General features: G+C 49.1%; 1 protein-coding gene across 4 annotated transcripts in view; it reads left to right on the top strand.

Annotated features, from left to right (window-relative positions):
* UBASH3A (ubiquitin associated and SH3 domain containing A) overlaps positions 1 to 25,313 on the top strand; it is a 39,218-nt gene extending 13,905 nt beyond the window's left edge. For 2 of the 4 annotated variants that reach the window (XM_030806299.1, XM_030806300.1), the window contains 9 exons: positions 82 to 290; positions 8,351 to 8,474; positions 13,808 to 13,907; positions 16,726 to 16,848; positions 18,806 to 18,898; positions 20,285 to 20,429; positions 21,145 to 21,251; positions 22,163 to 22,272; positions 24,686 to 25,313. In XM_030806299.1, coding sequence (XP_030662159.1) covers positions 82 to 290; positions 8,351 to 8,474; positions 13,808 to 13,907; positions 16,726 to 16,848; positions 18,806 to 18,898; positions 20,285 to 20,429; positions 21,145 to 21,251; positions 22,163 to 22,272; positions 24,686 to 24,823 — 1,149 coding nt within the window. In that variant the 3' untranslated portion in view covers positions 24,824 to 25,313. Of the gene's footprint in view, positions 1 to 81; positions 291 to 8,350; positions 8,475 to 13,807; positions 13,908 to 16,725; positions 16,849 to 18,805; positions 18,899 to 20,284; positions 20,430 to 20,986; positions 21,252 to 22,162; positions 22,273 to 24,685 lie in introns of all 4 variants that reach the window. The other 2 variants (XR_004028601.1, XM_030806301.1) reach the window with 2 other exon arrangements.
* The last annotated feature ends 749 nt before the right edge of the window (positions 25,314 to 26,062 follow it).

The following is a 26,062-nucleotide window of genomic DNA, read 5'->3' on the forward strand; positions in this document are numbered from 1 at the left end:
GCAGGTGATAGGCCTCCTATTGCTGCCATTTTCCAATGTAAATCTTTGCTTGAGACGTGAAACCCCTTGCCTCTTTTCTAGACCCTGAGAGCCCTATTCCAGTACAAACCCCAGAACGTGGATGAGCTGACACTAAGTCCTGGCGACTACATCTTTGTGGACCCCACGCAGCAGGACGAAGCCAGCGAGGGCTGGGTGATTGGGATCTCACAGCGGACGGGCTGCCAGGGCTTCCTGCCAGAAAACTACACGGATCGAGCCAGCGAGTCTGACACGTGGGTTAAGCACAGGTGAGTGTTCCTCTGGCTGCAGCCCTGTCATCTCTCTCTGAGTTACTGCGTGAGAGTGCCCACCTGCAAATAGTGTGCCTCTAGGCCATTCCATTATTGGTAAAATTGCATTCTCTATGCTGGCAAAATTATTCCTGCAGGTATATAGTAAACATCTTGGTTCATCCATGGTTTTCTGACGATAACATTCAAAAAAGAATGAATTACTCTGCATTAGAGTAATTTGAGATGGTAATCCCCAAATTATCGCAAAATACTACTTCCTTATCACAATCATAATAAATTATACTCAGAGGTCCTGAGCTTGGATTTATTTATTCTTCTGCTCCATGTATGAACTGTAAAGTCCTAGGGCGTATTATTAGTTTTCTACGACTGTGTAATAAATTACCACTAAAACAAAGTGCAATTATTATCTTATTGTATTTATGGGTTGAGAGTCAGAGTCCAGCTTCACTGGGTCCTCAGCTCGGGGTCTCAAGGCTGTAATCAAGGTGCCTGCCGGGGCTGGGCTCCCCGCTGAGGCTTCGCGCCCTCGCCTGAGCATACACAGTTGTTGGTGGAAGTGATTTCCTTGAAGCTGTAGGGCTCCTGGTGAGTTGCTTCTTCATCAGCTGAAGAATCTCTTAATTTTAGCACCTTTAGCATCATCTGGTGTGGCTAAGATTTTCAGAATCATCGGATACTGGTTCTTTTTTATTCAGTGTTCTTCCCTCAATTTATCTCTTTCCTCTCCTGCTTCACTATAAATGACATGAAGAAACCAGGTGATACACTTAACACTTTGTTTGGAAACACCCTTAGCTATGTGACCAACATCATCACTTACAAGTCCTGCTCTCCATGGACAATTTCATTAAACTCTCTGGCACACATGGGAAGGATCCTCCTTGCTCCGATTTCCTGGAACACATATCGCATTCCTTTCTGAGTTCTCCCCGGAGGATTCACCTTTAGCAACCCTATTTCCACGAGCAATCTGTTCATGGTGATTTGGGCTTTCTCTGCTGTGCTACTCAAAAGTCTGTTAGCCTCTCCTCACTGCCAAGTCCCAAAGTTGTTTCCACATTTTAAGTTCAGAAGGTTTCCAACTTACAATGGTTCAGCTTAGGATTTCATAATGGTACGAAAGTGATATGAGTTCAATAGAAACTGTGCTTCAAGCGCCCATACAGTCATTCTGTGCTACACTTTCAGTCCAACATTTAACAAATTACATGAGATACTCAACACTTGATTATAAAATTGGCTTTGTGTTAGATTATTCTGCCCTATCTTAGGCTACTGTAAGTGTTCTGAGCGCGTTTAAGGTAAGCTAGGCCAAGCTGTGATGTTCAGTAGGTTAAGCTGTGCATTAAACGCATTTTCAATTTATGATGGGTTTGTTGGAACGTAACCCCATCTGAAGTTGAAGAGCATCCCCTGTTTGTTAGAACAGCACCCCATTCCTGATACCAAATTTAGTAAAAGTTTAACCAGAGATGCAGAACCAGCCACTTTCATACAATATATAATACATGTAAATATATGTGCAGTTGTCCCTTGCAATCTGCAAGGGAGTGGTTCCAGGACCCCCAGAGATACGCAAATCCTCATGTTCTCAAGTCCCCAATATAAAATGCTGTAGTATTTACATGCAACTTATGCACCTCACCCTGTATCCTTTAAATCATCTCTAGATTACTTGTGATATGTAATACAATATAAATACTATGCAAATAGTTGTTATACAGTATTGTTTTTTGTTTGTATTTTTAAATTGCATTGCTATTTTTTATCGATTAATTTTTTGAATATTTTTGGCCTGCAGTTGGTTGAATCCACAAATGCAGAACCTCCAGATACAAAGGGCTGACTGTACATACATAATATTTTATATTATATACACATGTATCACACACACATATATATATGGAAAGGTATATATGTATACACACATCTATATTGATTTACTACAATGAATTGCCTTATGGAATTACTGGGGCTAGCTACGCAAGGGTAGAGAGGCAGGAAGGGAGGATCCTACTCAGGCTGAAAACCCATGGGCAAGCTGAAGCCTGTGGTCCACATGTGGCAGTTGGAAGGACCACCCGGGTGACGGGAGAGCAGTCACAGACACAGCTGCTATTGAAGTCTCTGAGTGTGAGGAAAGCCTGAGTTTTTAAAAAATGCCTTCTAACTGCGTAAGTCAGGCCTGCTCAGAATAACCTTGCTTTGATTAATTTAAGTCCGACTGATTAGGGGTTCTAGTCACATTTGTAAAATCTCCTTCCAGCAGCACCTAGACTGGCATTTGATGGGATAGCTGGGAAGGCTGTGTGTGATGCTTAGGATGACTACTGCTTCCCTTCCATCCTCCAGCTCTCATGAGAATGCCTCTTGTAGCCCACCCTGGTCAGACATGTGCTGAAAAGGAAGTCTAGGAACTGTCGTTCAGTCTGGCCAAGTTGCCACACCATAAAGGCATTGCAAAGTGTTAAGGTGGCTCTCGTGAGCTTTTTCACTCTCTTCTCCCAGGTTCCAGTTAGGAGAGTGGAGAGAGCAGGCAGAGGTCAGAGTACACATGGTGAAAAAAGAGAAAAGCTGCTCAGCCTCATGGGTGTGCATGTTGGGGTGGAGCTCTTGCAGGTGTCAATACTGATGGTTGGAACAACTGAATGATGAAAGTGGGAGGAGAAGGGCAGAAGTACACAGAAAAACCCTATGTTGTGGTTCTGAGCTTCCTGGCACCTTCAGAGCTGTGTGGCTGGGGACGAGAGCCTGGAAAAGCACCATCATGGCCATCCCTCTGTCTCCAGGCAGGAGGCCTTAAAACCATTTTATATTTCACTCATTTGTTTAATTCTCTCCTAAAATGCTCCACAGCTTCTCTAGGGTTCCCCACCACCACCCTGACAAATAAATCATTAAGTTGAACACAGATGTATCAGCATCTACTGAATCTACAGATTTTCAGATCTGTGCTGGACATTTGCTGTGGACATCTATTTCCAGCACCTATACATCCAGGGAATTATTTTCTGCACCCTTCCTAATGAGATTCATACACAAGGCAAAACTATGAAAATTGTGACATTTTATTTGAGTAGTCATTAAAAGCTACTTAAAAATTGTCGGAGGCTATATGGATATCTAATAAGACTAGCATTTTGAGTAAATTAAGAAAGAATATATTTTGAAGAGCTGAAATAAATGATTGGATATTGGTCATTTTTATCCAAATCCCCCAAAAAAGAAAAGAAAAGATGGTTTAATAGTACCTGATAGAAGCTCGTGGTGAAATGATTAGAATTTGCAAGAAATAGTAGTAAAAATAATAGAAGTATTGTCTGAAATATTTATGAAAGGAGATTTGGTGACTATGGCTGATTTCTTTAGGTATTATATTTCTTTTTGCTAATTATTCATACACTGAGATTTGTATAACGAGCCAGGGACAGCACCTATGTCCCTGGGCTCCCCCACTAAACATAATAGCCACTTGACACTCAAAGAGAGCAGATTCCAGCCAAAGCCCCACAGCTGTGCATACATGACATTCCATATCATCTTCTCTTGAGGCCATTTAACTTCTTACCCTAAATGAATAAGAACTTAGGACCACAAAATGCAAATATGGGATGAAAAATGCAGCCGTAGTCACGTCTTTGTTTATTGATGTGTTGACTCCTAATCCACTTAACTCTATTTTAAGGCAGCTTAAGAGATGTCCTATAGCTTTGCACACTAACATCACCCCCTGTGCCTGGCACTGTGCCATGTGTTTCCCTTATTAACTGATTTCCTTCTCCAATACCCCCGGGATAGGCACTTTTATTGCTCCATTTTATAGTTGATGAAACTGAGACACAAAGAGATCAACTCACTTGCTTATGTTCACACAGCAAGTGAGCAGAGGAAGCCGGATTCCAGTCTTATACCTAATCCCATGCTTGGGCTTTCAACTATGACCTCAACTGCCTATAGAAGAGATCATTAAAATTTAAAAATAAGTCCATAAATTAAATTATGACACATCCATACAATAAAATATTTGCAGCTTTAAAATAATTAAAAGGGAGAATTTTCTATATTGATTTGAAAAAATATGCAAGATTTACTGATAAATGAAAAAAACACGTTGCAGAACGATGTGTATGGCATGATATACTTGTGGGGGAAGGGGAGAGAAACACATAACTGTCTGTCAATACATGTGCACAATATGTATTTCTGTACATGTGTATGCCTAAAGGTTCCCTGGAAGGGAGACTGTCTAGAAACTTCTAACCATGGTTACCGGTGGGTGTTGGGAGTGGGAGCCAGGAGAATGGAACAGAAATGGGAGGGAGTCTTTTCAAACACGACCATTTCATAATGTTTAAATGTATGAAGCATATAAATGCATTACTTACTCAAAACATAAATTAATCCATTTTAAATTTCAAGAAGAGAATATAAGAAAGCTGGGTCAAAGGGAGAGTAAAGGTGGAAAAGCTAGACAAAGCCAGGGCTGAGGTTTGTCCACACCATGGCATGCACTGTGAGCTCCCAGCTCCGAGCTTTCCCACATCCAATGAGAAAACGGACACACGTTCAACCAACAGTCATGGCCATCCCAGACGCGTGCAGACCAGCGGTTCAGGAGAAACACAATTTGCTGACATAGACATGTCCGTGGGTCCAGGGGCCACATCAAAATCACAGGATGTGGGTGCCACAAGGGATTGTAGAGATAACCGAAGGCAACTCCCCTGCTTGAGAGCTGAGAAGACTTGGGCCCAGGAGGCCGGGTGACGTTGCACAATCAAGGAAGCTCTTGCTCTCTTGCAAGCTCAGTTCATCACCTGATTCAATCAACAGTTTAAGGAATAGAGAGGAGATGCTGGCTATACCCTAACTAACCATCTCAATTTCAGGAGGGTTGGGGCTCCCCTGTGGCCCTGCATCATTCAGCATGTCCTTCGCTGTCTGCCCAGGAAGGGAGAGTTTCACTGTCACGGAGGAACCACAAAGACTCTGCAGAAGATGAGTCAGCGGCTATGATACGTTTCACTCCACAATTAATACGTTAGACACCTGCCGTCAACATAACCATTCCAGCTTTTATGCCTGACATTTCTGGGACTATTCTTTCCAGAGGAACTTTCTCTTGGGAATTAATCAGTATTAACGAAAATTGCAATGAAAGGAAAGAGAAATAAGCACTGGGCTAGGTGCTGTGGGTTGTCTGATTGGTCCTGCTTTGGAAGCACCCTCATTGTGGCTGGGGGAGCAGCAAGACACCCTGACAAGCTGTGATCTGTGCTTATGAGCCAGTGAGGCAGATGATGGGAGCTGCTGGACTCCTCTGTGCTGGCTAAATCTTTTCAAACTGCTAAAAGTCCTTATTAAACATCTAAAGCTTTCAAAATCAGAAAATGATCCTTGAATGTCTCCACACATCACTGACGTATTCATTAGTGGAAAATGGGGTCAGACGGCAATGTCCAGAGGCCAACTGACCCATGGACTGACAGATAGCTGTGCAGATGTTGAATAATTACTTCCTACGAGCCCTGGTCAGGACTCACACTTGTGCGATCCAAGCAGCAGAACCGCTGGCGTTAGAGTGCCTGGAAACAGACCTGCAGGCGCACCAGCAGGAATCCCCCTGCCCGCCACAGAGAGCACCTTTCCAGGTACGAGTCTGCAGCTCTGACGTGTAGTACTTGTCAATTAACACATCAGTCACCCATCACTATAACGACCCCAGCCTCAGCCTCCGTGCCGAACAGTGCAGGGATTCTTTGGACTTATCTACCACAAAATCACACCATGAAGTTTGTCCACTGCTTTGAAGATCAGAGATGGCCTGGAGAGACTGGTGATGGAGGACCATATTCACAAACCACAGCAGCTTCCAATCCTCTGTACAGGAGAGCAGAGGGAGCGCCCCTGTGGGACAAAGAACAGGGGGGCTTGAGTGTGAGGGCTTGGGAGAATAAGTGCCATCCCCCAGTCAAGATGAGGACATTCCCAACACTGAAGACAGACACAGCAGATCACTTCAAAAACCTCAGAGCAAGTTTACAGCAAATATCTCAGACATAAGAAAGGTATAATTAAGGGCTAAATTGCATCCTGCCAACATCCATATGTGGAGGTCCTGACCCCTAACACCTCAGAATGTGACCTTATTTGGAGACAGGGTCTTTAAAGAGGTGACTAAGTTCAAATGAGGGCATTAGAGTGGGCCCTGATCCAATATGTCTTGTGTCCTTATAAGAAGAAATGAGGACACAGACACACACAGAGGGACAGCCTGTGAGGGCACGAGGAGAAGGTACCTGTCTACAAGCCAAGGAGAGTGGCCTCAAGAGACACGAGCCTCAACGATGGCTTGACCTCAGACTCGCAGCCTCCAGGACTGCGAGGGCATCTGTGGCTGTCGTTGAAGCTGCTCAGCTGTGGGACTTTGTTATGGCCGCCCCAGGAAACGAGCACAGGGACGTAGTGATGCAACCCCAGTGGCAGCTATGTCCTTTTAAGAACCAGGGAGAATTCAAACACGTCTGTTTCATGGTGTAAGTTACCATCAAGAGGCTCTCTTAAGTTAAAGAGAAAAATGGAAATGTGAAAATGCTAAGCTCTTTTCTTTCTCCTTCCATCACCCATGTTCACAGCGTAATCTTGATCGTATTTCATTTGAAAGACTAGCAAAATGCGCTCCGTTTCTCTCTGTAAACCTCACAGATGTCATCAGTTGATAGCAAAGCCCTACTGTCTGCAGAGCGAGCCGCAGGGAGGGTGTGGGTGCCCTCACCTTGCCCTCAGGAAGGGGAAACCAACCAACATTTCCTGTGCTAATGTGGGGCTATGAATTGTGCCTCGCTCTGAGCGTGTTAATTTGAAGAGGAAACTGTCGATTGTTCCAATGAGACTATCTATATTCTTGGTCTACTTAGGATCAACTCAAGTGTGGTTTCCTATCTACTGGCATCTGACAGCTTGAGAAGATGCAGAGTAAATTGGCCTGGACCTGCCACAGTTTATAGATGGAGACAGGGCAGGCAATAGTGTGAGAAGATCAGGTGCAACGCAGGTGCTGAGATGCAGAAGAAAAGATGCCTTTCCTGGCTCTGGACGGGTCTCAGTGGAGGCGTGGGAGCTACTGCTGGTTTTATGAGAATGTGGGGACTTGAGACCTCTATGGGAGAAATGCAAACATTTGCAAATGGGCTGGATAAATAGAAACATGCCTGTGCATGGCTGAGAACAGTCAACTGTGGCGGTGTGTCAGTTCTTCCCAGAGTGGATCAAAGGGGATGGTGTATTAGTCAGGATTCCCCAGAGACAGAGACAGAGACAAAGACAGAGAGACAGAGAGTGATCGAGAGAGAAATAGAGAGAGAGAGAGATCTAGTTGAAGGAATTGGTTCAAGACTGTGAGCCTGGCAAGTCCACAATTTGCAGGGCAGGCTGGCAGATGGGAGACCCTGGGAAGTGTTGAGGTTACAGCTCAAGTCCAAAGGTGGTCTGGAGGCAGGATTTCCCCTTCCTCATGGGACCCCAGTTCGCTTTCTCTTAAGGCCTTCAGCTGGTTGGATGAGACCCACCCACAGTGATGCGTCGAGACATTCAACGACCATTTTCTGATTTAAAAAGGTTTAAATGTTTTTAATAAGGACTTTCAGCTATTTAAAAAGATTGAGCCAGCACCATGGAGTCCAACAGCCCCATCATCTGGAGGGTGGTCTCTGCTTTACTCAGCCTAGTGGCTTAAATGTTAATCTCATTCTGAAAAAATACCTTCACGGTGACATCTAAAATAACATTTGACCCAATACCTGGGTACTGTGGCCTAGCCACGTTGACATGTAAAATTATCCATCATAGACGGTGATCATTGTAATAAAACAACCACATCATCCACACTTCCTGAGTCCTGAGCACTTTGCATACTTCATTCTGTGTTCATGGGAACCTTTCTGCTGAGGTTGTCCCAGACATTCTCAAGTACATACATGACCAGATGCTGGGTCTCCATGGCAACAACATGGTCTCACCTCTGTTCAAGCCATGCTTTCCTTCCCCCGCAGGATGTACACCTTCAGTCTAGCCACGGACCTGAACTCCAGAAAGGATGGTGAAGCCAGCAGCAGGTGCAGCGGGGAATTTCTTCCACACACCGCAAGGAGTCTTAGCAGCTTACAGGCCTTGCAGGTAATAGAACATTCCCTTTTTTCTTTTAAGTAAACTAAGCAAAACCACACTTTGTATTAACTTCACGGTGGACGCAGCTTCATAGGTGTAGCTTTTGTTCCACAGACACATCCTCCCTGCTGCCCTAGAGCACAGACCCAGGTGTGGGTCAGCAAGGGGGCCTCCCACCGGTGCTGAGGTGCCAGGGGGTCCTGCCCTGGTCTGTCTGCTCTGGGCAGACAGGGAGCCACCCCTCCATGGCAGAGTGCCCCACCTTGAGCTCCTCAAGGCAGCTTCAGTCATGGCACTAGCACACGGGGCAAGGAAGAGGCAGGGACGCAGCACTGCCCTGAATCCTCAGTTCTCATCCCATTCCCTCACTCATGAGCCAAGCGGCCCCCAAGATGTCACCTGCCCCGGTGCCTTGGCCCCCCATCTTTTGAGGCAAAACTCTCTATAACCTGGGGGTCAGCAGACTCAGGCCAGGGTCCAGGGCACAACAGGGCACCCCAAGCCAACCACCCTCATGGGACACATCCAGGAGTGCAGGCTGCCAGGCAGGGACACCAAGGAGCAGGCAGCCCCTCCCTGAAGGCAAACAAATGACATCGCATCCCTGATCCCTGTCCTGTGATCTGAAGCTCCACACTCCTTACAAAGGAGCCCTCAAGAAGGGGCTGTACCTGCTGCTGGCCTTTGTCTGGTTGCCACAGTAGTGGAAATGCCTCTCTGTCCTTGTTCTTCCCAAATTCGTCCACCTGTGCCCTGCTATCCCCAATCGACACAGGAGGCACTATTCCTGCCCCCTACCCATTTTACAGATCTGAAAACTGGGGCTCATGGAGGCTACGAAGCTTGTCAGAGAGCACACAGACTCCTAACCACCCTCCCATCAGATTGTTGGGAGGATTATATGAGATGGGCCATCCAGTGCCCACCACAGCCAGGCCCCTGGTGCGGAGGAACTATTGTGCCCAGAGGGTGGGGTCGCAGTAGCCTGGCTTATTCCCTAGTCCCCAGCGCCCAGCCTGGTGCCTGGTCCATAAATCTCCAGAACAACCAAAGGAAGGCTCTTGCCGGGACTTGTCACTGGCTCACCCTAAGGTCAACGCTCACCCTCTGTTACGGATTGAATTGTGTGCCTCCAAAATTCCTGTCTTGAAGTCCTAACCCCCAGTCCCACTGAATGTGATTGTATTTGTAGACAAGGCCTTTAAAGAGGTATTTAAGGCTAAATGAGGCAACACAGGTGATGCAATCTGATCCAATCTGAGCTCTGCCCATATAAGAAGAGGGGATGAGGAAACAGACACACAAGAGGGATGGCCCTGTGAGGACACAGGGAGGGGACACCACCGGCAAGCCCCAGAGAGAGTCCTCAAAAGGAACCAGCTCTGGCAACACTGTCATCTCTGACCTCCAGCCTCCAGGACTGTGGGAGAGCAAAGTTCTGCTGTGGAAGCTAAACAGTCAACCCACACACAGTGTCCCTGTCGCCATTTGCGCCTTGTGGCAACTGGTGCAAATCAGCCCAAAGCTAAGTGGCCTTGGCAGGTCTTTGCAGCCTTGGTGGCTAGGTGAGGAGGTCTTTTCTTGAGAAATCAAGAATGTGTCTCTGAAGCTGGGTTCATGTGAAATGGCGATCAGCATTCACCATGTGAGAAAGGCCCAGACTTGGGAGAGCTGAGACTCCCCAGGGCTGTGGCCTGGGGATTTAAAAAGCTGATTTAAAAAGCTTTAAATGTTTTTAATAAGGACTTTGAGCTATTTAAAAAGATTGAGCCAGCACCATGGAGTCCAACAGCCCCATCATCTGGAGGGTGGTCTCTGTTTGACTCAGCCTAGTGACTTAAATATTAATCTCATTTTTAAAAAATACCTTCACAGTGACATCTAAAATAACATTTGACCCAATACCTGGGTACTGTGGAGAAGTACCCAGCTATGGGGTAGGGGGAGAGCCTGGAATGGAAGTCTCTGCTCATAGCTCAGCCTGTGTCTAAACCATGCTTTCAATGGCTGAAAACAGAACATGCGTCTGCCTGTGAACTGGCCCCCCTCACATGGTCTTCTCTATAGGGATTTCACCCCTTCCCTACAGTAAGAAAAGACAACTGGCCACAGGTCTGGTAGAATCATGGCCCCAGAGATGATGCCCTAAGCCCGGGAACCTGTGCATGTGACCTTATTAGGAAAAAGAGTTTCTGCAGATGGGATTGAGTGGAGGGTCTTGAAATGGGGAAATGATCCTGGGTTACCCAGGAGGGCCCTAAACCCCATCACGAGTGTGCTAACGAGAGAAAAGCAGAGGGGATCTGATACAGCAGCAGAGAAGGCCATGCAGCCACAGAGGCAGAGACTGGATCAATGTGGCCACAAGCCAAAGAACACCTGGGGCCACCAGGAACTGGAAGAAGCAAAGAATAAATTCTCCGCTAGAACCTCAGAGGGAGCATGGCCCTGCCAACACCTTGACTTTGGATTCCAGCCTCCAGAGCTGTGAGAGAATAAATGTCTGTTGCTTTGCACCACCCAGCCTGTTATGGCAGCCCCAGGACACCAATGCAGCACTTTCTGTCTAGAGAATTGGTGCAGCCCTGCCTCATTCCACAGATCCCAGGGGTTGGTCCATTCCACTCCCCACAGGGCTTTCTTTTGCTTTATCATCATATTCCTGTGGCAAACCTCCACAGAAGAACATTTAAAATGCTCTGAGCTCTTTCAGGAAGAAAACACCCCAAATCCAAAACTTCAGCCCACAAGTTGAAAACTTCAGGGACTTTGTTACTAGGCAGAATGAGGTTCCAAGTGCATGCGTGCTTTGCAATCTACTTGCAGATCAGCTCTCTACAGGAGAATGGGCTAGGATGTTTTAATATTCATTCTGGGATAGGGGCGGTGGGTGCTGCCTCTTGGTGTCAGTGTAGGCAACCTCTGCATAATCACACTTCACATGCAAGAGAGCAAGACAGCAAGACAAACCTTCCCCTGAAGCTCTTCCCGGGGAGATGCGTGTTTCTATCCTGAAACAAACAACTGAAGTTCTCCAATAAGGGAAAGCAATACTATTCACTTGGCCTTACTATATATCCTTTTTGAAGACTCAGCCCGGTGACCCTAAGAAAGTGTTTGCATGGCGACTGCAAACGTTCTCACCGGCTCACCAATCCCACAGTTTATGCACCTACCAAATGTAGTCAGGGCCACCAAGAACTGTCTGGTCCTGATAGATTTCAGCAGCTGGAAATTCTGCATTGTCCAGGCCAGTGTGGACTTCACAAGGGATCCATGGGATCTGGCAGGAGCTGCCCGTGGTGCTGACCCCAAGAACGCTTGCAAGGCAGGTGAAATTGGCCCCCACCCTACTTTCTGGTGTCCCTTCCTTCCCAGTAGTTTCCAATCACTTCCCAAGGTGCAGGGACACCACAGGGGACCACTCTTGCCAGAGCCAGTGGCCAGTTAGTGCAGACCCTTGAGACTGGATCACTGTTCACAGAAGCAAGTCCAGACAGGAATGATGAGCTGCACTGGCCAGGTGGAAAATGAGTCCCTTCCTCCTCGAGGGTGTTTGGATGTTAAAGGCATTTGCATTTTCCTCTCTAGGATTTGGAGGGAATCAGGGCGATGCTGGGGCTGGTGTATGAGGGTTTATGTGGACAAGGCTCACCTCTCCTCACCTCTCTTCCTTACCCTGCTCAGTAGGAAAACACACACAAGAGCCGCCCTCTCATTTTAGCCCAGAGAGAGCTGTGTGGCCAAGAGGGAGCAGGGCAGGGATAGCGCCTGTCTGAGCTGCCTCCTGCCCAGGGGTCCTCCCTACCCTGTCCATCCCTGGTTGCCTCGGCTCCAGGCAGGATTTGGTCCCCAGAAGGCCCCACAGCCCACCTCCCGTGGCAGGCCCTGTTCGCTCTGCCCCCACCATCTCTGTTGATGACTCATCTTTCCATGTTCATCCCTTGGCCCATGGAGACCTGCAGCTCCCTAAAGCAGGGATGCTGTGGACTGCAGCTTCATGGCCCAGCATGTGACATGCTCCCTCCTGCGGTGCCATGTCACAGGGAGGTTGAGGCATGAGTCCTGGGTGCCAGAGGGCAGCACCACTCAGCCTGTGTTGCTGCAGGGTTCCCCACCTCTTGCTCTGAAATGGACCCCCCTGGATAGCCTGGGCCTGGCTCTGGGGCTGGGAATGTAGGTGAAGGGCCGATGTCAGCTGGCACGATAGTGCCCTCCAGGGAAGCAGCCGAGCCTGGTGTCTCCCTCCAGGGTCCTGGTGCAGGGCTTATGCTCCACGCAGCTGTCTTGGTGGCCTCTAGCTGGCTTGGCCCCTAGCACTCTGCTCTCTGGTCCCAGGGGGGGCATCCTCAGCTCTCATACACTCTCTTCATCTCATTTGCAGTGGGCTCCTCTCAAGGCCAGTCCCTCCACTTGATCAGCCCTGCACAGCATGGGGAGAAGGGTGCCTAGCCCCCTGAGGACAGAGCCCCCCACAACACCATCCCACACAGAGGAGGCCCCTCCCAAAGGATAGCCGGCCTCGCTGCCCCAAGCATGACCTTTGGGCTACTTCCCCAAAGCACAGGCTCCCCAGAAACAGGCAGGGCGTGAGCCCTGTGACTGCGAGTCTCCAAGGCCATCCTGGGGCTGCCTGGGGCTGCCTGAGGCCGGGGAGGAAGGTGCCGGAGAGCTGCTGTCCCTGGCTCGAAGCTGCTGGCCACCGCCAAGGCCAGTCTCATGCCAAGAAGAAGTAAATAAACTATAAAGTACTGTTTTCCTCTAGCATTCAGCCAAATGGCGAATGACCAGCTACGGGAAAACAACAAGGGGATAGATGAGGGCTTCTCCCCTTGGTGCTCAGAAGCAGAATTCATACCTGGGAGCCATAAAAGGATGGCCCCTCAACGTATCAACACCAGGGCAGTCCTGGACGGCTTCTCAGAAGAAGTGTGCCAGCAAGAGAGGAGATTAGATATAAAGATAGATAATCTGTACTATAACAATACATGTTATAATATAGATAGGGATAATGTCCTAGGACGTCTCAATGGGAATGATAAGGACTTTGAAAAGACAGAAAAGCAGAAAAACAGATGTCATGGTAGCGGCCAATCCTGTCTCTTTTCATTTCCTTGATGTTAGAATGCCCAGAAAATAAAACATTGGAAGAAATTGAAGAGATTGCCAATTTCCTGTCCTCTTTCATTCTAATGATTTGGGCAAAATGGGCTGAGCTATTGACTAACGAAGGAAAAGATTCCCTCCCAGTTGCTGGGTGACTGGGAGAGCTGCCGTTGGTGCAAGTCTGGTGAGTTGGATGTTAAACTGCATGTGCCTTGCTTCCTGCCCCACCCCCCCAGGCCACCGTTGCAAGGAAGAGCGTGCTGGTGGTTCGCCATGGGGAGAGAGTGGATCAGGTCTTTGGGAAGTCGTGGCTGCAGCAGTGCTCCACTCCTGATGGTAGGTCACGCTCAGGTGGGTTTACGGACAGAAACACTGTAGATCTAACCAATGAGATCTCCTTCTCAATGACCTTACATGGCACCAGATCCCCTGAGGCACCGTTCTGTAGAATGACCATGTGTAGACTGTATACGTGGAAAACGTGCCTGCTACATCTTCCTCCAGGGGTGTTCCATGTATGCATTTGAGTGTGTGTGTTTTCTGTAAGAATCTTCCATCAACTTCTCTGTGGATGATGGAGGAATGGTTCTCCATAGGAAGTAGTTCTGCTAGTGTGAATGCTTGGACAGGTCTTTTCATCCCAGCAGCACATATATGCCACTTCGTTAGTGAATGCACCCTGACCTGTGGTCTCTGACCATGCCGCTTCTGGCACATGCTGTACCTCTCAGTCCCATCTCTAAACCTATCCAACCCAATCTTAACTGCTGTAATTTTTGGCTATGCTGCTTAAAAGATGGACGTATTCGTGAACATACCTCTTGCACACCCCAGGTTTTCTCCTCTGAATGCCAGGAAGTAAGAACAGTGCTTATAAATACATATACCCACAAGCCAAACTCTGTATTGAGGATCAATGTCCACATCAATGCTCATCTCCTAATAGGGAGCCTGTAGTGTCACAATTTCTAAGCCATGACCCATTACATAAATTAAGACATTGAACATAGTGACAAAATCAATTCACAGTTGCTAGGTTAGCCGAACCCTTTTGGGATCCCCCTCCAGAAGCCCAGCAGACCCAAGAAAGTGGGAAATGAGTAGGGAAAACCATTGGCAGATGACAATCACACACCAGAAAACATTCTGAGCAGATAACATCATGATCAAACATATTTCCAAGAACTCACAGAGCTAATAATATGGTTGCCTCTATAAAACAAGATCAAGTAAAGATACAAGAGCTTAAAGAAGCAACAATAAGACAATAGGTGGCTATCAGGATGCATTAACAAACATATAAGAAACTTTCTTTCAATAAAACAGTTTTTTAAGCTATTGAATTACTGAAACTATAGATTGAACTGACACACCTTGTCCATGGTGGGGAGAACCAATACAAAACAATCAACACCAAAAATAGTTATTGAACTTCATAGAAAAAGAAAAAATATTTGGTCATCTGGACAAAAGATCAAGTCACTTATAAGGGAAAATATTTTAAAGGCACTAGAAATCCCCAACTTCAAGGAAACTCCTGGTGGATCTTTTCCCAAGGCAGAGAGGCCCTTGATAAAGTGAAGAATGACATCTAGTTTGTCTGAATTTTGTATATTGCAGGGTTTAATAAATCACAAGGAAGTATAGCCACATCCTCCCCTCAGGGGACACAAGAGAGATTTGGGGGGCTCTACTGGCCTCTCCCCAGCTCAGCTCACTTTTGGCCCAGGCACCCACATCCTCACAGGGCCCCTCACCTCACCCCATATTCCACACAGACTCTGCTCCCATCAGGACCTGACCTTGCCCCACATCCTTGTCTTCTCCTGAGCTCTGCCCTGTGCCCCCAGGGTGATCACAGCTGAAGTGGCAATGACAGCAAAATACCTAAATGGAGTGTCTTGACATTTTGCGGGGGGATCACAGATGCCTTTGAGAATACAATGAAATTGACGGACTTTCTCTCTGATTTTAAAACTACCTTTCCCAACAGCTAATGTTGGCATTGAATAAACACCTCTAAAATGCGGGGTTCAAACAAGACTCTCTGCCCATGGAAATCCCAGGGAGGGAGTCTTCAGAAAACTCCTATATGGAACCTAAAACACAAGCATGAAAAATTGCCCCCCACTGACCCCTAGCTGCCTCCCACTGCCCCCCGACTCTGGGTTTGTGCAAGGCTGTGGGCCAGGATGAAGGGGCCTGGCATATTCCGGGGTGCAAAGGGCAGGGCCTGCTATGTATGGCAGAGCAGGTCTCAGGAAGGTCAGTGTGGCTGCTGGAACCTCCTAATAGCCAGGAGGCTTGGGGTCGCTTTGGAGAATGTGAAGGCAAACCAGAGTGCACTGGAGGGCGCAGTGTGTCGTGGTGTCCTGTGTGAGGATAATCCGTCATCCTGACATGAGACCAGCCCCTTGACTCGTTGGCCACTCCCTCTTGAGTCAGACGCTGGGCTATGGGCGTTACGTCACTGACTCCTTGCAATCGCTACTCTTTCCCTGTTTTTTACTGACGAGAGAGATGAAGTCATTTGTTTCTGGCTGCACAGTGAGGAGATGGTGATGCCAGGATTTGCTACCAGACTGTCAGATCTTAGAACTCAAGGTCAAACTCCACGTGAACGCTGGCACCAGGCAGCCTCTGGTGGGAGAGAGTCCCAGTGAGCTCACCTGACTTCCAGCCTGGCTTCAAGCAATTGACTAAAGAATGCACAACACAGGCATCGCCGGCTCGAGCACTCTGTCCCCTGATCAAGAAGGACACGTTTAAAGCTAGGGGGATGGATCATTGATGCCAACTTCAGATTCCTACCGAGTTACACTAAACTAGTCATAGAGACACTGTATCAGGTTCTTTATCAGGAAAATGTAAGAGTGAATCTTCGTGGGGCATTTTGGGAGGACAAAGAGGGTTGCATAGTTCCTGGGGCTGAAACCTAAGTTTTCTGCATTTGAGAAAATGTTGTGTGCACAGCCGAGCAGCACTTTCTTCTCAAATTGAAGCCACGTTGCAGAGCATGTTCAGAAACAGCACAGTTGACAATAATTTCAATAATAACATTGCTGTTAGAGTGGGTCTTGGTCTTGGGAGTTTTGTGGAACAAATCTGTACTAACTTGATGAAACTGAACGTCTGATGCTTATTTATACTTCAGGGAAATACTACAGGCCAGACTTGAATTTCCCTTGCAGTCTGCCCAGACGGAGTCGTGGGATCAAAGACTTTGAAAATGATCCCCCATTATCATCGTGTGGCGTTTTCCAGTCCAGAATTGCAGGTATGTTTGAGGGCTGTCTGGTAGGAAAGGTAACAATAACAGCAACAGTGATTATGGCTAGCAGGCATCTAGCCTGAGCCCTAGCTACACACCCTTTGATACAGTGTTAGCCTTGTTTCCAGTCTGCTGAGGAGGCTGGGGCACAGAAAGGTTAAGCAACTGGCCCAAGGTCACACAGCAAGAAAGTGGCAGTGTAGAAGTTTGATCTAGGAATGGATGATTCAGGAAGTTGGCAGGAATGAAAGAAAGGCATGGAAAAAAACAAGAGAGGGGAGGAAAAATCAACAACCAAGGAGCTCTAAGGAGCTCACTTTACAAATGGAAAACCACATCCTCTCATTGGTTTTATTTCAAAATCTGTCACTTTGGGCTTTTGTTTCATGTCTGGCGGTTCTGCTTCTATGTAACTGAGTTTATTTAAACAGAAGAGACCATTGAGTTCATTGAGTCTTCATTTCCTAAATTCAGAAAATGGAATCCAGAGAAGCAAGTTACACCAATGGTTAACTGCAGAGACCCCCACAGCCCACTCACCCAGGACCCCACTCAGGGGTGTGCTCGGAAATGTTTACCCACCTGCTCCGGGCAGAGTGGGAAGTCCGAGTTACAGAGTTATAGAGTTAGTGATAGAGTTATAGAGTTAGTTATAGAGTTATAGAGTCATAGAGTTATAGAGTTAGAGTTATAGAGTTATAGACTCATAGAGTCATAGAGTCATAGAATTATGGAGGAGTTAGTTACAGAGTTATAGAGTTAGAGTCATAGAGTCATAGACTTATAGCACTTGCTGAGTGCAGTGGTGAGAATACTGCACTCCTGGACAGCTGATTCCAGACTCCCAGTGTGAGCTCCCAGGACACTGAGTCGGAAGGAGATGGTGGTCCCAGGCCTCTGTCTCTGGCTTGTAGGTGACATTTTCTGCCTCCCTCTCCTCTTCTCTGCTTGTCTCTGTGCACAGATTTCCCCTTTTAGAAGGACACTGTCATACTGGATTAGAGCCCACCCTAATTTAATTGATTGAGGTGCACACCCTTATTTTAACTTATCACTCTGTAAAAATCCTGTTTCCAAATCAGCCACATTCTAAGGCACCAAGGGTGAGGACTCTAACATGTTTTTCAGGGAAGGGGGTACAGTTTAACCCAGAAGAGCCTCCACTGAAACCTCGCTCATCAGCATTCGGGCTGTGCAATTTTTGTGCTGTAGGGACTCCCATATTTCCCTGAGAGCAGGGCTTCCAATGTCACAGGGGGAAAGGCAGTGTACAGGCTTGTCCTTCCACGAGCTTCAGTGGGTCTTGAGTTTTCTCAAATGACCACAAATGTGAAGCCCCACCCATTTCTGAGCTCACAGTGGTGCAGATCCAAAGCCCAGGCCCACCGGGGCTGCTCTGCTGAGGGTCTTAAAGCCTGAAGTCAAGGTATCTGCTGGGCTGAGTTTTCATTGGGAGCTCAAGTCTCCTTCCAGACTCATTCTGCTGTTGGCCAAATTCAGATCCTTGTGGTGGGAGGACTGAGGTCTGCTCCTTGCTGGCTGTTAGCTGGGGGCTGCTCCCAGCCCTGGTAGAGGCTGCCCACATTCCTTGCCATGCTGTCCCCTCCATCTTTGCAGCCAGCAATTGAGAATGTTTTGCTGAATCTTTCTCACTTCACACTTCTCTGACTTTTTTCCATGACTGGCTGGCGATAATCACTGCTTTTAATGGGCTCACCAACTTGGTCAGCCCCACCTTGGATCCCCTCCCTTCTGCCATAGGATGTAATGGTCCCAGGAGCAACAGACCATCCTGGTCACGAGTTCCACCCATACTTGGGGGCTGTGCAGGGTGTGTCACACCAGGGGGTGGAAATCCGGGCCCCTTTGAGGACCCTGCCTACCACAGGGAGCACATGGCTCATCTGCCATTGGAGGCTAGAATTATGAAGGGGCATTTTCTGCCTTTTTCACTATTTTCCAGGGGATGCGCTACTGGACAGTGGTATCAGAATCAGCTCTGTGTTTGCCTCCCCAGCCCTCCGCTGTGTGCAGACGGCCAAACTCATCCTGGAAGGTCAGTGAGAACCTCGGTGAGCCTCTCCTACTGCCTTGACCTTGGGGCTATTCTCCAAGGGGAGTGGGAAGGGAGTGGAGGTGGAATTGGATGACTGGCAATGAATGCCCACACCAAAGTCGTCAGGCAGGTACAAGCCAGCCCTCCAAGGATGCTGGCAGGCATGCTGGGTCCGTGAGCATGTCTGGAATACCAGGACCGTCAGACCAGTAGGGGCTAGTGTAGCTAAATGCCAGGTCCTGTCCTCATACTGTTTCTCTTTGGCCTCCATCAGCTAAGCATTTTTAAAATACACCTAGAAAGCGGCATTCGAAAACCTTGAGAGCTGGGAACTGCTACGGTTCCTTGTAAGTCTGAATTGCACGACCCTTCCCAGGGCAATCCACTGGGCCAGTGGAGCTGTCCAGCGTCCTCAAGGGCTGATGTGTGTCAGGAAGTCCTGGGCAGACCCTTCTGCAGCTCCCACCTATGGGAAGAAGAAATTTCCTGCCCATAGGAGAGCAGCTTGTCCCAGAGGCCTGGGCTCTGCCTTCAGCCTGAACCCTGTCCTGCTCCTCTTTGGGAAGAGGGATAAGATCTAGGTCCCCAGGCAGGGACTGGCCGTGGCCAGGAGCATGAGTGACATGCGAGAGGGCATGTCACCTCCATGGTGACAGGGGAGAGGGCAGAGCACACAGACGCAGATGCAGCAGGAGGGCAAATATGGGGGACAGGGCTTGCCTCGACTTTCTCAGAGACCTAGGAAGTCAGGCCACCAGCGGAAAGTGGGAGCAGGGACTGTGGGAAAACATTCAGGTCTTTTTTTCCACTCAAAAAGAGATGGCCTTACTTTATGGCTCTTCCTTTAATCAAAATATAAAATGCTTAGGAAATGTGAGTTGCAGGGAGTCAGAATGTTCCAGAAGATGGCTCCTTCCATTCTTCACCTCTTGCCCAGTCTGTGTAAGTGTTTATCGGGAAAGTGCCTCATGAGGCCGACATTCTTCGTGATGGGTCACATCTTGTCCATTGATCATTGGGTCTGCCATGTTGGAGGATGCAGCCGGTGGGCTGGTTTCATGGTGGAGCTGTGCTGGGTGCCCAGGTGAGCCCCAGCATGAGCCTGCTGCCTGGGACACTCACCAGCTCTTGGGAGACTCTGGCCCTTCCTGGCACACAGGGGGCTATCACTCCTCTGATACCTTCCCACTGCTCATCAGTTTTGACCTCAGAAATAGCACGGCTATGCCTAATCACAGAACGGTATTTGCCAAGAAGAAAATCACACTGTTTAAAAGGCATGATTTAGACTTGTGTGTGACGGTCTGAGATATAAAAGGAGACTCATTTATGCAAAGTCAGGGTGGATGTTGAGGATGATAAACACTTGTATTCTGTTGAATCCAGAACTCAAACTGGAGAAAAAAATCAAGATACGAGTGGAACCTGGAATCTTTGAATGGACAAAATGGGAAGCTGGCAAAACCACCCCAACCCTCATGAGCCTGGAAGAGCTGAAAGAGGCAAATTTCAACATCGACACTGATTACAGGTATGCTGTTCTGCAGTTCTCTGCCACTGGGGCTTTTCCAGTCATTGTTAAAGAAAAATTTCATGACACTGTTGAAATGGTAAGAAAGACTTTATTCAAGAGGGACCGCTGCAGTAGGGTTTTGCAGCAGGGGAGAGAGGTGGGGCTCAACTCCTAATACAAGGAAAAGGGGGGAGTTATAGCCACAGAGCAGGGTGGGGGTCAGTGGATGGAAAATTCCTGAGAAGGTGGGTCATTCTTGCTAAACTGACCTAAATGAGGACTCTTGCTGAAGGCGGGCCAAGGCGATCAGACATCACCTGGAGGGTGATAGAGGACAAGGAACTTGATCAGATATCGATGGTAGGAGGTTCTTGCTAAACTCACTCTGCAAGAATAGACACAGAAGCCCAAGGGTCAAGACCTCATCGAGAGGAAGGTTCAGAGGAGCTGGACTGGAGTTTGGTCAAGGAGAGAGTCTTTGTCATCCTGCACCCATGTCTGACTCTGCCATCACAGAGCCCTCCTGGTGTTGAGTAAGAATGTGTGCTGGAGATTGACTGTCAGTGCTTTGCCAGTTTTCAGCACAAAACTGGAGTCTCCCTGTTGACCATGAGCCTGCCTTGAGGCAGAGCCATCCTGGAAGAACATTCTCCTTCCGCAGCTAACTGCAGCTGAGCCTTCCTAATCCCTACCAAAGGGCCAGGGCAGCAGCCTCTCCTTCTCATCCTTCCAGGCCCGCGTTTCCCCTGTCTGCCCTCATGCCGGCCGAGAGCTACCAGGAGTACGTGGACAGGTGCACGGCAAGCGTGGTGCAAATCATCAACACCTGTCCGCAGGACAGTAAGTGCCTCACTATCCTCAGTATGACCAGCCCCTTGGGCTTGGGGAATTATCTCTGAGATGGAAATTGGCCGATTTTTGAGCCTATGAATGCCCCCACTTCCCCTGCCCGCCCCCCTCCCCAATTCTCCAGCAACAAAGTTTTCATCGCTGCTGCTGCTGCTGCAGTAACCGGGTGCACAGACATGCACTCCCCTGCTGCCCAGGCCCTGGGACCCCCCCATGCTGGGACTGAGTGCTGATGGGACCCAGGCCAGCAGGGTCAGCACAAATCACCCATGTCCAAGGGATTCGAGTCAGCTTCCTGGGAAACAAGAGACAGAGAGAAAGAACAACCAACTTCCAGGTGGAGCCCCCTTCCCTGACCCATCACGCGGGTCTCCTAACCCTCCTATGTTGCTTTGTCCTGGATGAAGCACACACAGAAGCGCTGACTTCCCACACCTTCCCCCGAGCTGGCAGGGACATGCGTGTCACCTGAGGGAGGCCCACTTGGCCTGTGGTCTCCAGGTGTTCTTATCTAAAGCAGGAGTCGTAGCAGGCTCGTGTGATAAAACAACCATCTGACCTTTCTAAAGTGAATCAGGTCTGGCCTGGGCGTCAGCCACCGCTACATCCCAGTCTGTGGCTGACGGTGCCCAGGCAGCCGGTGACCACGGGGTGTGGCTCAGCTCACTTCCTAGGCCTCCCTGTGGCTGGTGGGCAGCTGCTGCGTGCAGAGGAATCCATGAGCGAGGGTGGGATGCAGGCATCACTAAGCCGTTACCAGCCACACTACTTCTAGCTCGGGGGTCTCGCCAGGCTTCGGGGCACTCTGAGGTAGCTCTGCCCCCACCACTTTGGGGACCCCAGTCTAATAAAAGGTGCTCTCTGGGGCTGCTTTGACCTGGAGGTGTTCTTGTTTTCCACAGCGGGTGTCATCCTGATTGTGAGTCACGGCTCCACTCTGGACTCCTGCACGCGGCCACTGCTCGGGCTGCCACCCCGGGAATGCGGGGATTTTGCCCAACTCGTGAGAAAGGTACGTGCCCACTCTTGGCTCTTTGGGCCACAAAATCACGCACCCTGAAGACACGGGTTTATCACACCCACTTCTCAGAATGAAAACAAGGGTCCGGCTGACCCAGGGCCACCAGGATCCACGTGCCGCCAGAGACTGTGCCCACCTGCCCTTGTGCGAAGGGCGACTTCGGGCTGGGGCTGGTGGGTAGGTCAGTCATCCTCATCATCATTGGTCACTTGCCGATTTTTTACCAGTCAGCTCACGCCATAACCCCTTGCAGCTCTCGTAGAAAAACAGACGGTCCAGGAAGGAGTAAGCAGTTTAGATGAGGAGGGAAGAAACGACTGTGGGACTCGATTCTGGCCTCTTCTGGGGACCTGGGGCAGGGCAGCTGATGGATGAAAAGGAGCCCCTCGATCCTCTTGCCCTTCGAGTCACCCAGCATGGAAGAAGCTTGAGCTGATTGTAGCTGCCAGAGTGCTCAGGTGCTGGCAAGGGCCTTGTGAATGACAAACAGAGGATAATGCACACGTGGCATCTTGGACAACCTTGATTATCACTCAGTAAAGCCAGAGGGTGACATCCAGTCCATGGGTGAATTGAGGCAGGCAAACTCAGGAGTGCAGATCCCACCCCAGTTCCCGCCATTCTCTGCACATCTACTCAAGGCTGGACTCGCCACAGTCCTGACCTTTTTATGAAATTCATCAGTCCATTGGTCAGTGCCCAGGCAGCACGTGCAGCATAGACAATGCCTGTCATCGGAGGTGCTTGAGGCCCTGACCTGGTTTCTTCATATAGCACTGCCACAGGACCACACTGGCCACAGCTTGTTTGCCATAAGTTGTAGGCAGGAGGGGGTTGCTGAGTCCCCCCAAGAGGTTGGGGGCTTCAGAGGAGCCCAACTCCCAGGCCCAGCCCAGTGACACCAGCCAGGTGCCTGCAGGAGGGCTTAGCTCTCTAGCTGAGCCTGCCTCAGCAGCTGGATGAGAGGTTACACACACGAAGAGCATGCCTGCCACGGGTCATTGTCCCTCAGCAATTAGGCATCAGACACCCGAACCCCCCTATCTTGCTCCATTTTCCCCTGCACCCGAGTAAAAACATGTTTCCCCTGCAAAATATCTCCAGGGTGGTGTGTCCCAATTATGATCCAGACATTTCCGAGCGCCCTGGCTTCCTGAGCCACCAGGTGAGCATTGTCCAAATAGGGCAGCTCAACCCCCTCAGGCCACACTGGTAGAAGTCTGCATGGATTTTCCTGGGGACTGTCCAAGGCAGCCCCGGCACCACCTGCTCCCAGAATGTTGCTCTTGCTTCTGCAAATGGGTCTCCCACACACGTGCTCTGATGTATCCCTCCTGTCCCTTCCCCCCTTCCCACAGCCCCATATACACCTACCAAGCCTCCAGCCCCAGGCGCTCCTGGGGGTCCATGTAACCAAGGGTGGCAGCACTGCACACACCAGCTGCTGACATTTCCCCAAACCCATGAGCCCTTGTGGCCAAAGCTTCACCCGCTCCTTGGACCCTTCACCCCCTTCCATAGACACCAATCTTGAACTTCCAAACTCCTGGACTTTCTTATGCTGGCCACGTGGTATTCACCCTGCCCCCACCCCAAAATAAGCTGGACTTGCTCATGCATGTCAGAAAATACAAAGGGGGCTCTACCAAATGGTGGGCCCCCAAATCAGGGCAGCTGGAAAGGGAGCACTCAGGACCCTCCCCAGCCAGCCCATCACTGCCCCCCGCCCACAGCCTCTACAAGCACGAGGAGAGAATCACCCTAGAGTCAACATCAGCCTCACTCAGTTCCCCCTGCCAGTTGGCATTTTTGTAAATTTCATCTGCCTGAGGAATTTCTAGACATTAGAAAGAGGAAGGAAAGAAAGAAAAGCAAAAGACAAAAGCAAAAAAGCCTTCACCACAAAGCTCTGTTCCCACACATCCATTTCACAGATGAAGGGATGGAGGTCTAAAGGTTCACTTTGTGCTTTTCTTTTGGGTGTGAAAACTCAATGTCTGTGTCTTTTTGTGATGCTGAATGTGAGAATACGAGTCACTCCTTAAGTGGTGGACGGCAATCTCCACCTCGGCCTGCAGACCTTTGTGGTGGGGGCCATTCTACGCACTGTAGGATGTGCCACCTTGTAGGACCTCTACCTGCTAGGTGTCAGCAGCAGCACCTCCATCCTCAGTTGTGACAATCAGAAATGTCTCCAGAATTACCCAGTGTCCCCTGGCTAGAGGACATCCCCCACGGGGCACCGGCTGGGCAGATGTTGGTGCCATTTGATGGTGGCAGTGCCAGCCTGGGCAGTCGCAGACCCTCCAAAGTAGAGGAGCGCCTGACAGTTGGCTTTGGAGCTAGTCTGAAATTGATGGAGTTGTTGTAAGATATTAACAAGTGATTTAAAACTGTGTTCTAGATCCCTTCCCTGGGCATGTGCTTCTGTGAAGAAAATAAAGAGGAAGGAAAATGGGAGTTGGTGAACCCACCGGTGAAGACGCTGACCCACGGGGCGAACGCAGCATTTAACTGGAGGAACTGGATCGCAGGCAGCTGAGAGTCACGGTGATGTTCTCATAACCTCAGAGTGGAGAGGCAGAGACCACGTGCAGGGGCTGGGAGATGCTGCTCTTTCCAGAGGCGTCTTAGTCTCACCCAATGTGATTTGCAGAAGCACAAGACGCACTTTTATATTCTGGAATATTTCCCTCCAGCTTTCGCCTTTGTAACTCCCATCTGTGGACCCATCGTCCACCAGCCCGGCTGTGGGGAGCACACGGCAGGTGGCTGGGTGAAGATGCCGCCCTGCAGCGTGTACACCAAGTGTCTGCAGCTGGGGACACAACTGCCCAGGACTCTAACTTCTGGGAATTAAAGACTCACCACACACGAAGGATCTAACCACTTCATTTTCCATGGTCTGATCATTAAATTTCCAATCGTTTTTTCTTTTTCTACGTCCATCACTCTGTAGCCATATACACATGGGCTAAAACGGGTGTAATAGTCAATAAAATGGTCCCAGAAAACCGTCCATCAGATCAAAACTGGGTTGCTGCTCGGTGCTGTCAACATTCATGTTACTATGTCTCTCTGGTTGCTGTAACCAATGACCACAAACCTGGGGGTCATGGAAAGAACACAGACTTTACACACACACACACACACACACAGGCACATACACACACACATATGCATACAAACACACAGGCACACGCACACACTTGCATGCACACACACACAAACACATGCACACACACATGTGCACACACATGCACATGCACACAAACGCAGGTACACAAGCATGCACACACACATACAAACACGTGCATGCATACATGCACACATGCAGACACATGCATGCACACATGAGCACACACACACATGCACACACTCGCACACACGCACACAAAGGCATACACATGCAATGCACACACACAAACACACAGGGACACACATGCTCACATGCACATACACACGCGCTGACTCTCCTACAGTTTCTGGAGGTCGGAATGTTCTCAGCAGGCTATGTTCCTTCTGGAGCCTCCAGGGGAGGATCCTTGCCTTTTCTCACTTTTAGAGGCCACCTGCATCCTCCCTCCTCAAGGACAGCAGCATAGCAGCCTCGAAGCTCTCTCAGTCTCTGCCTTCACAGCCACATCGCCTTCTGCCTCTGATCCTCCTGCCTCCCTCCTTCAAGGGCCCTTGCGTTGACACTGGGCCCACCCAGTAACCCAGGATCAATTCTCATCTCAAGAGCCTTAACCACACATGCAAAGTCCCTTTTGCCACATAA

This window comes from Nomascus leucogenys, chromosome 25, assembly GCF_006542625.1.
Source record: "Nomascus leucogenys isolate Asia chromosome 25, Asia_NLE_v1, whole genome shotgun sequence".
Classification (NCBI taxonomy): domain Eukaryota; kingdom Metazoa; phylum Chordata; class Mammalia; order Primates; family Hylobatidae; genus Nomascus; species Nomascus leucogenys.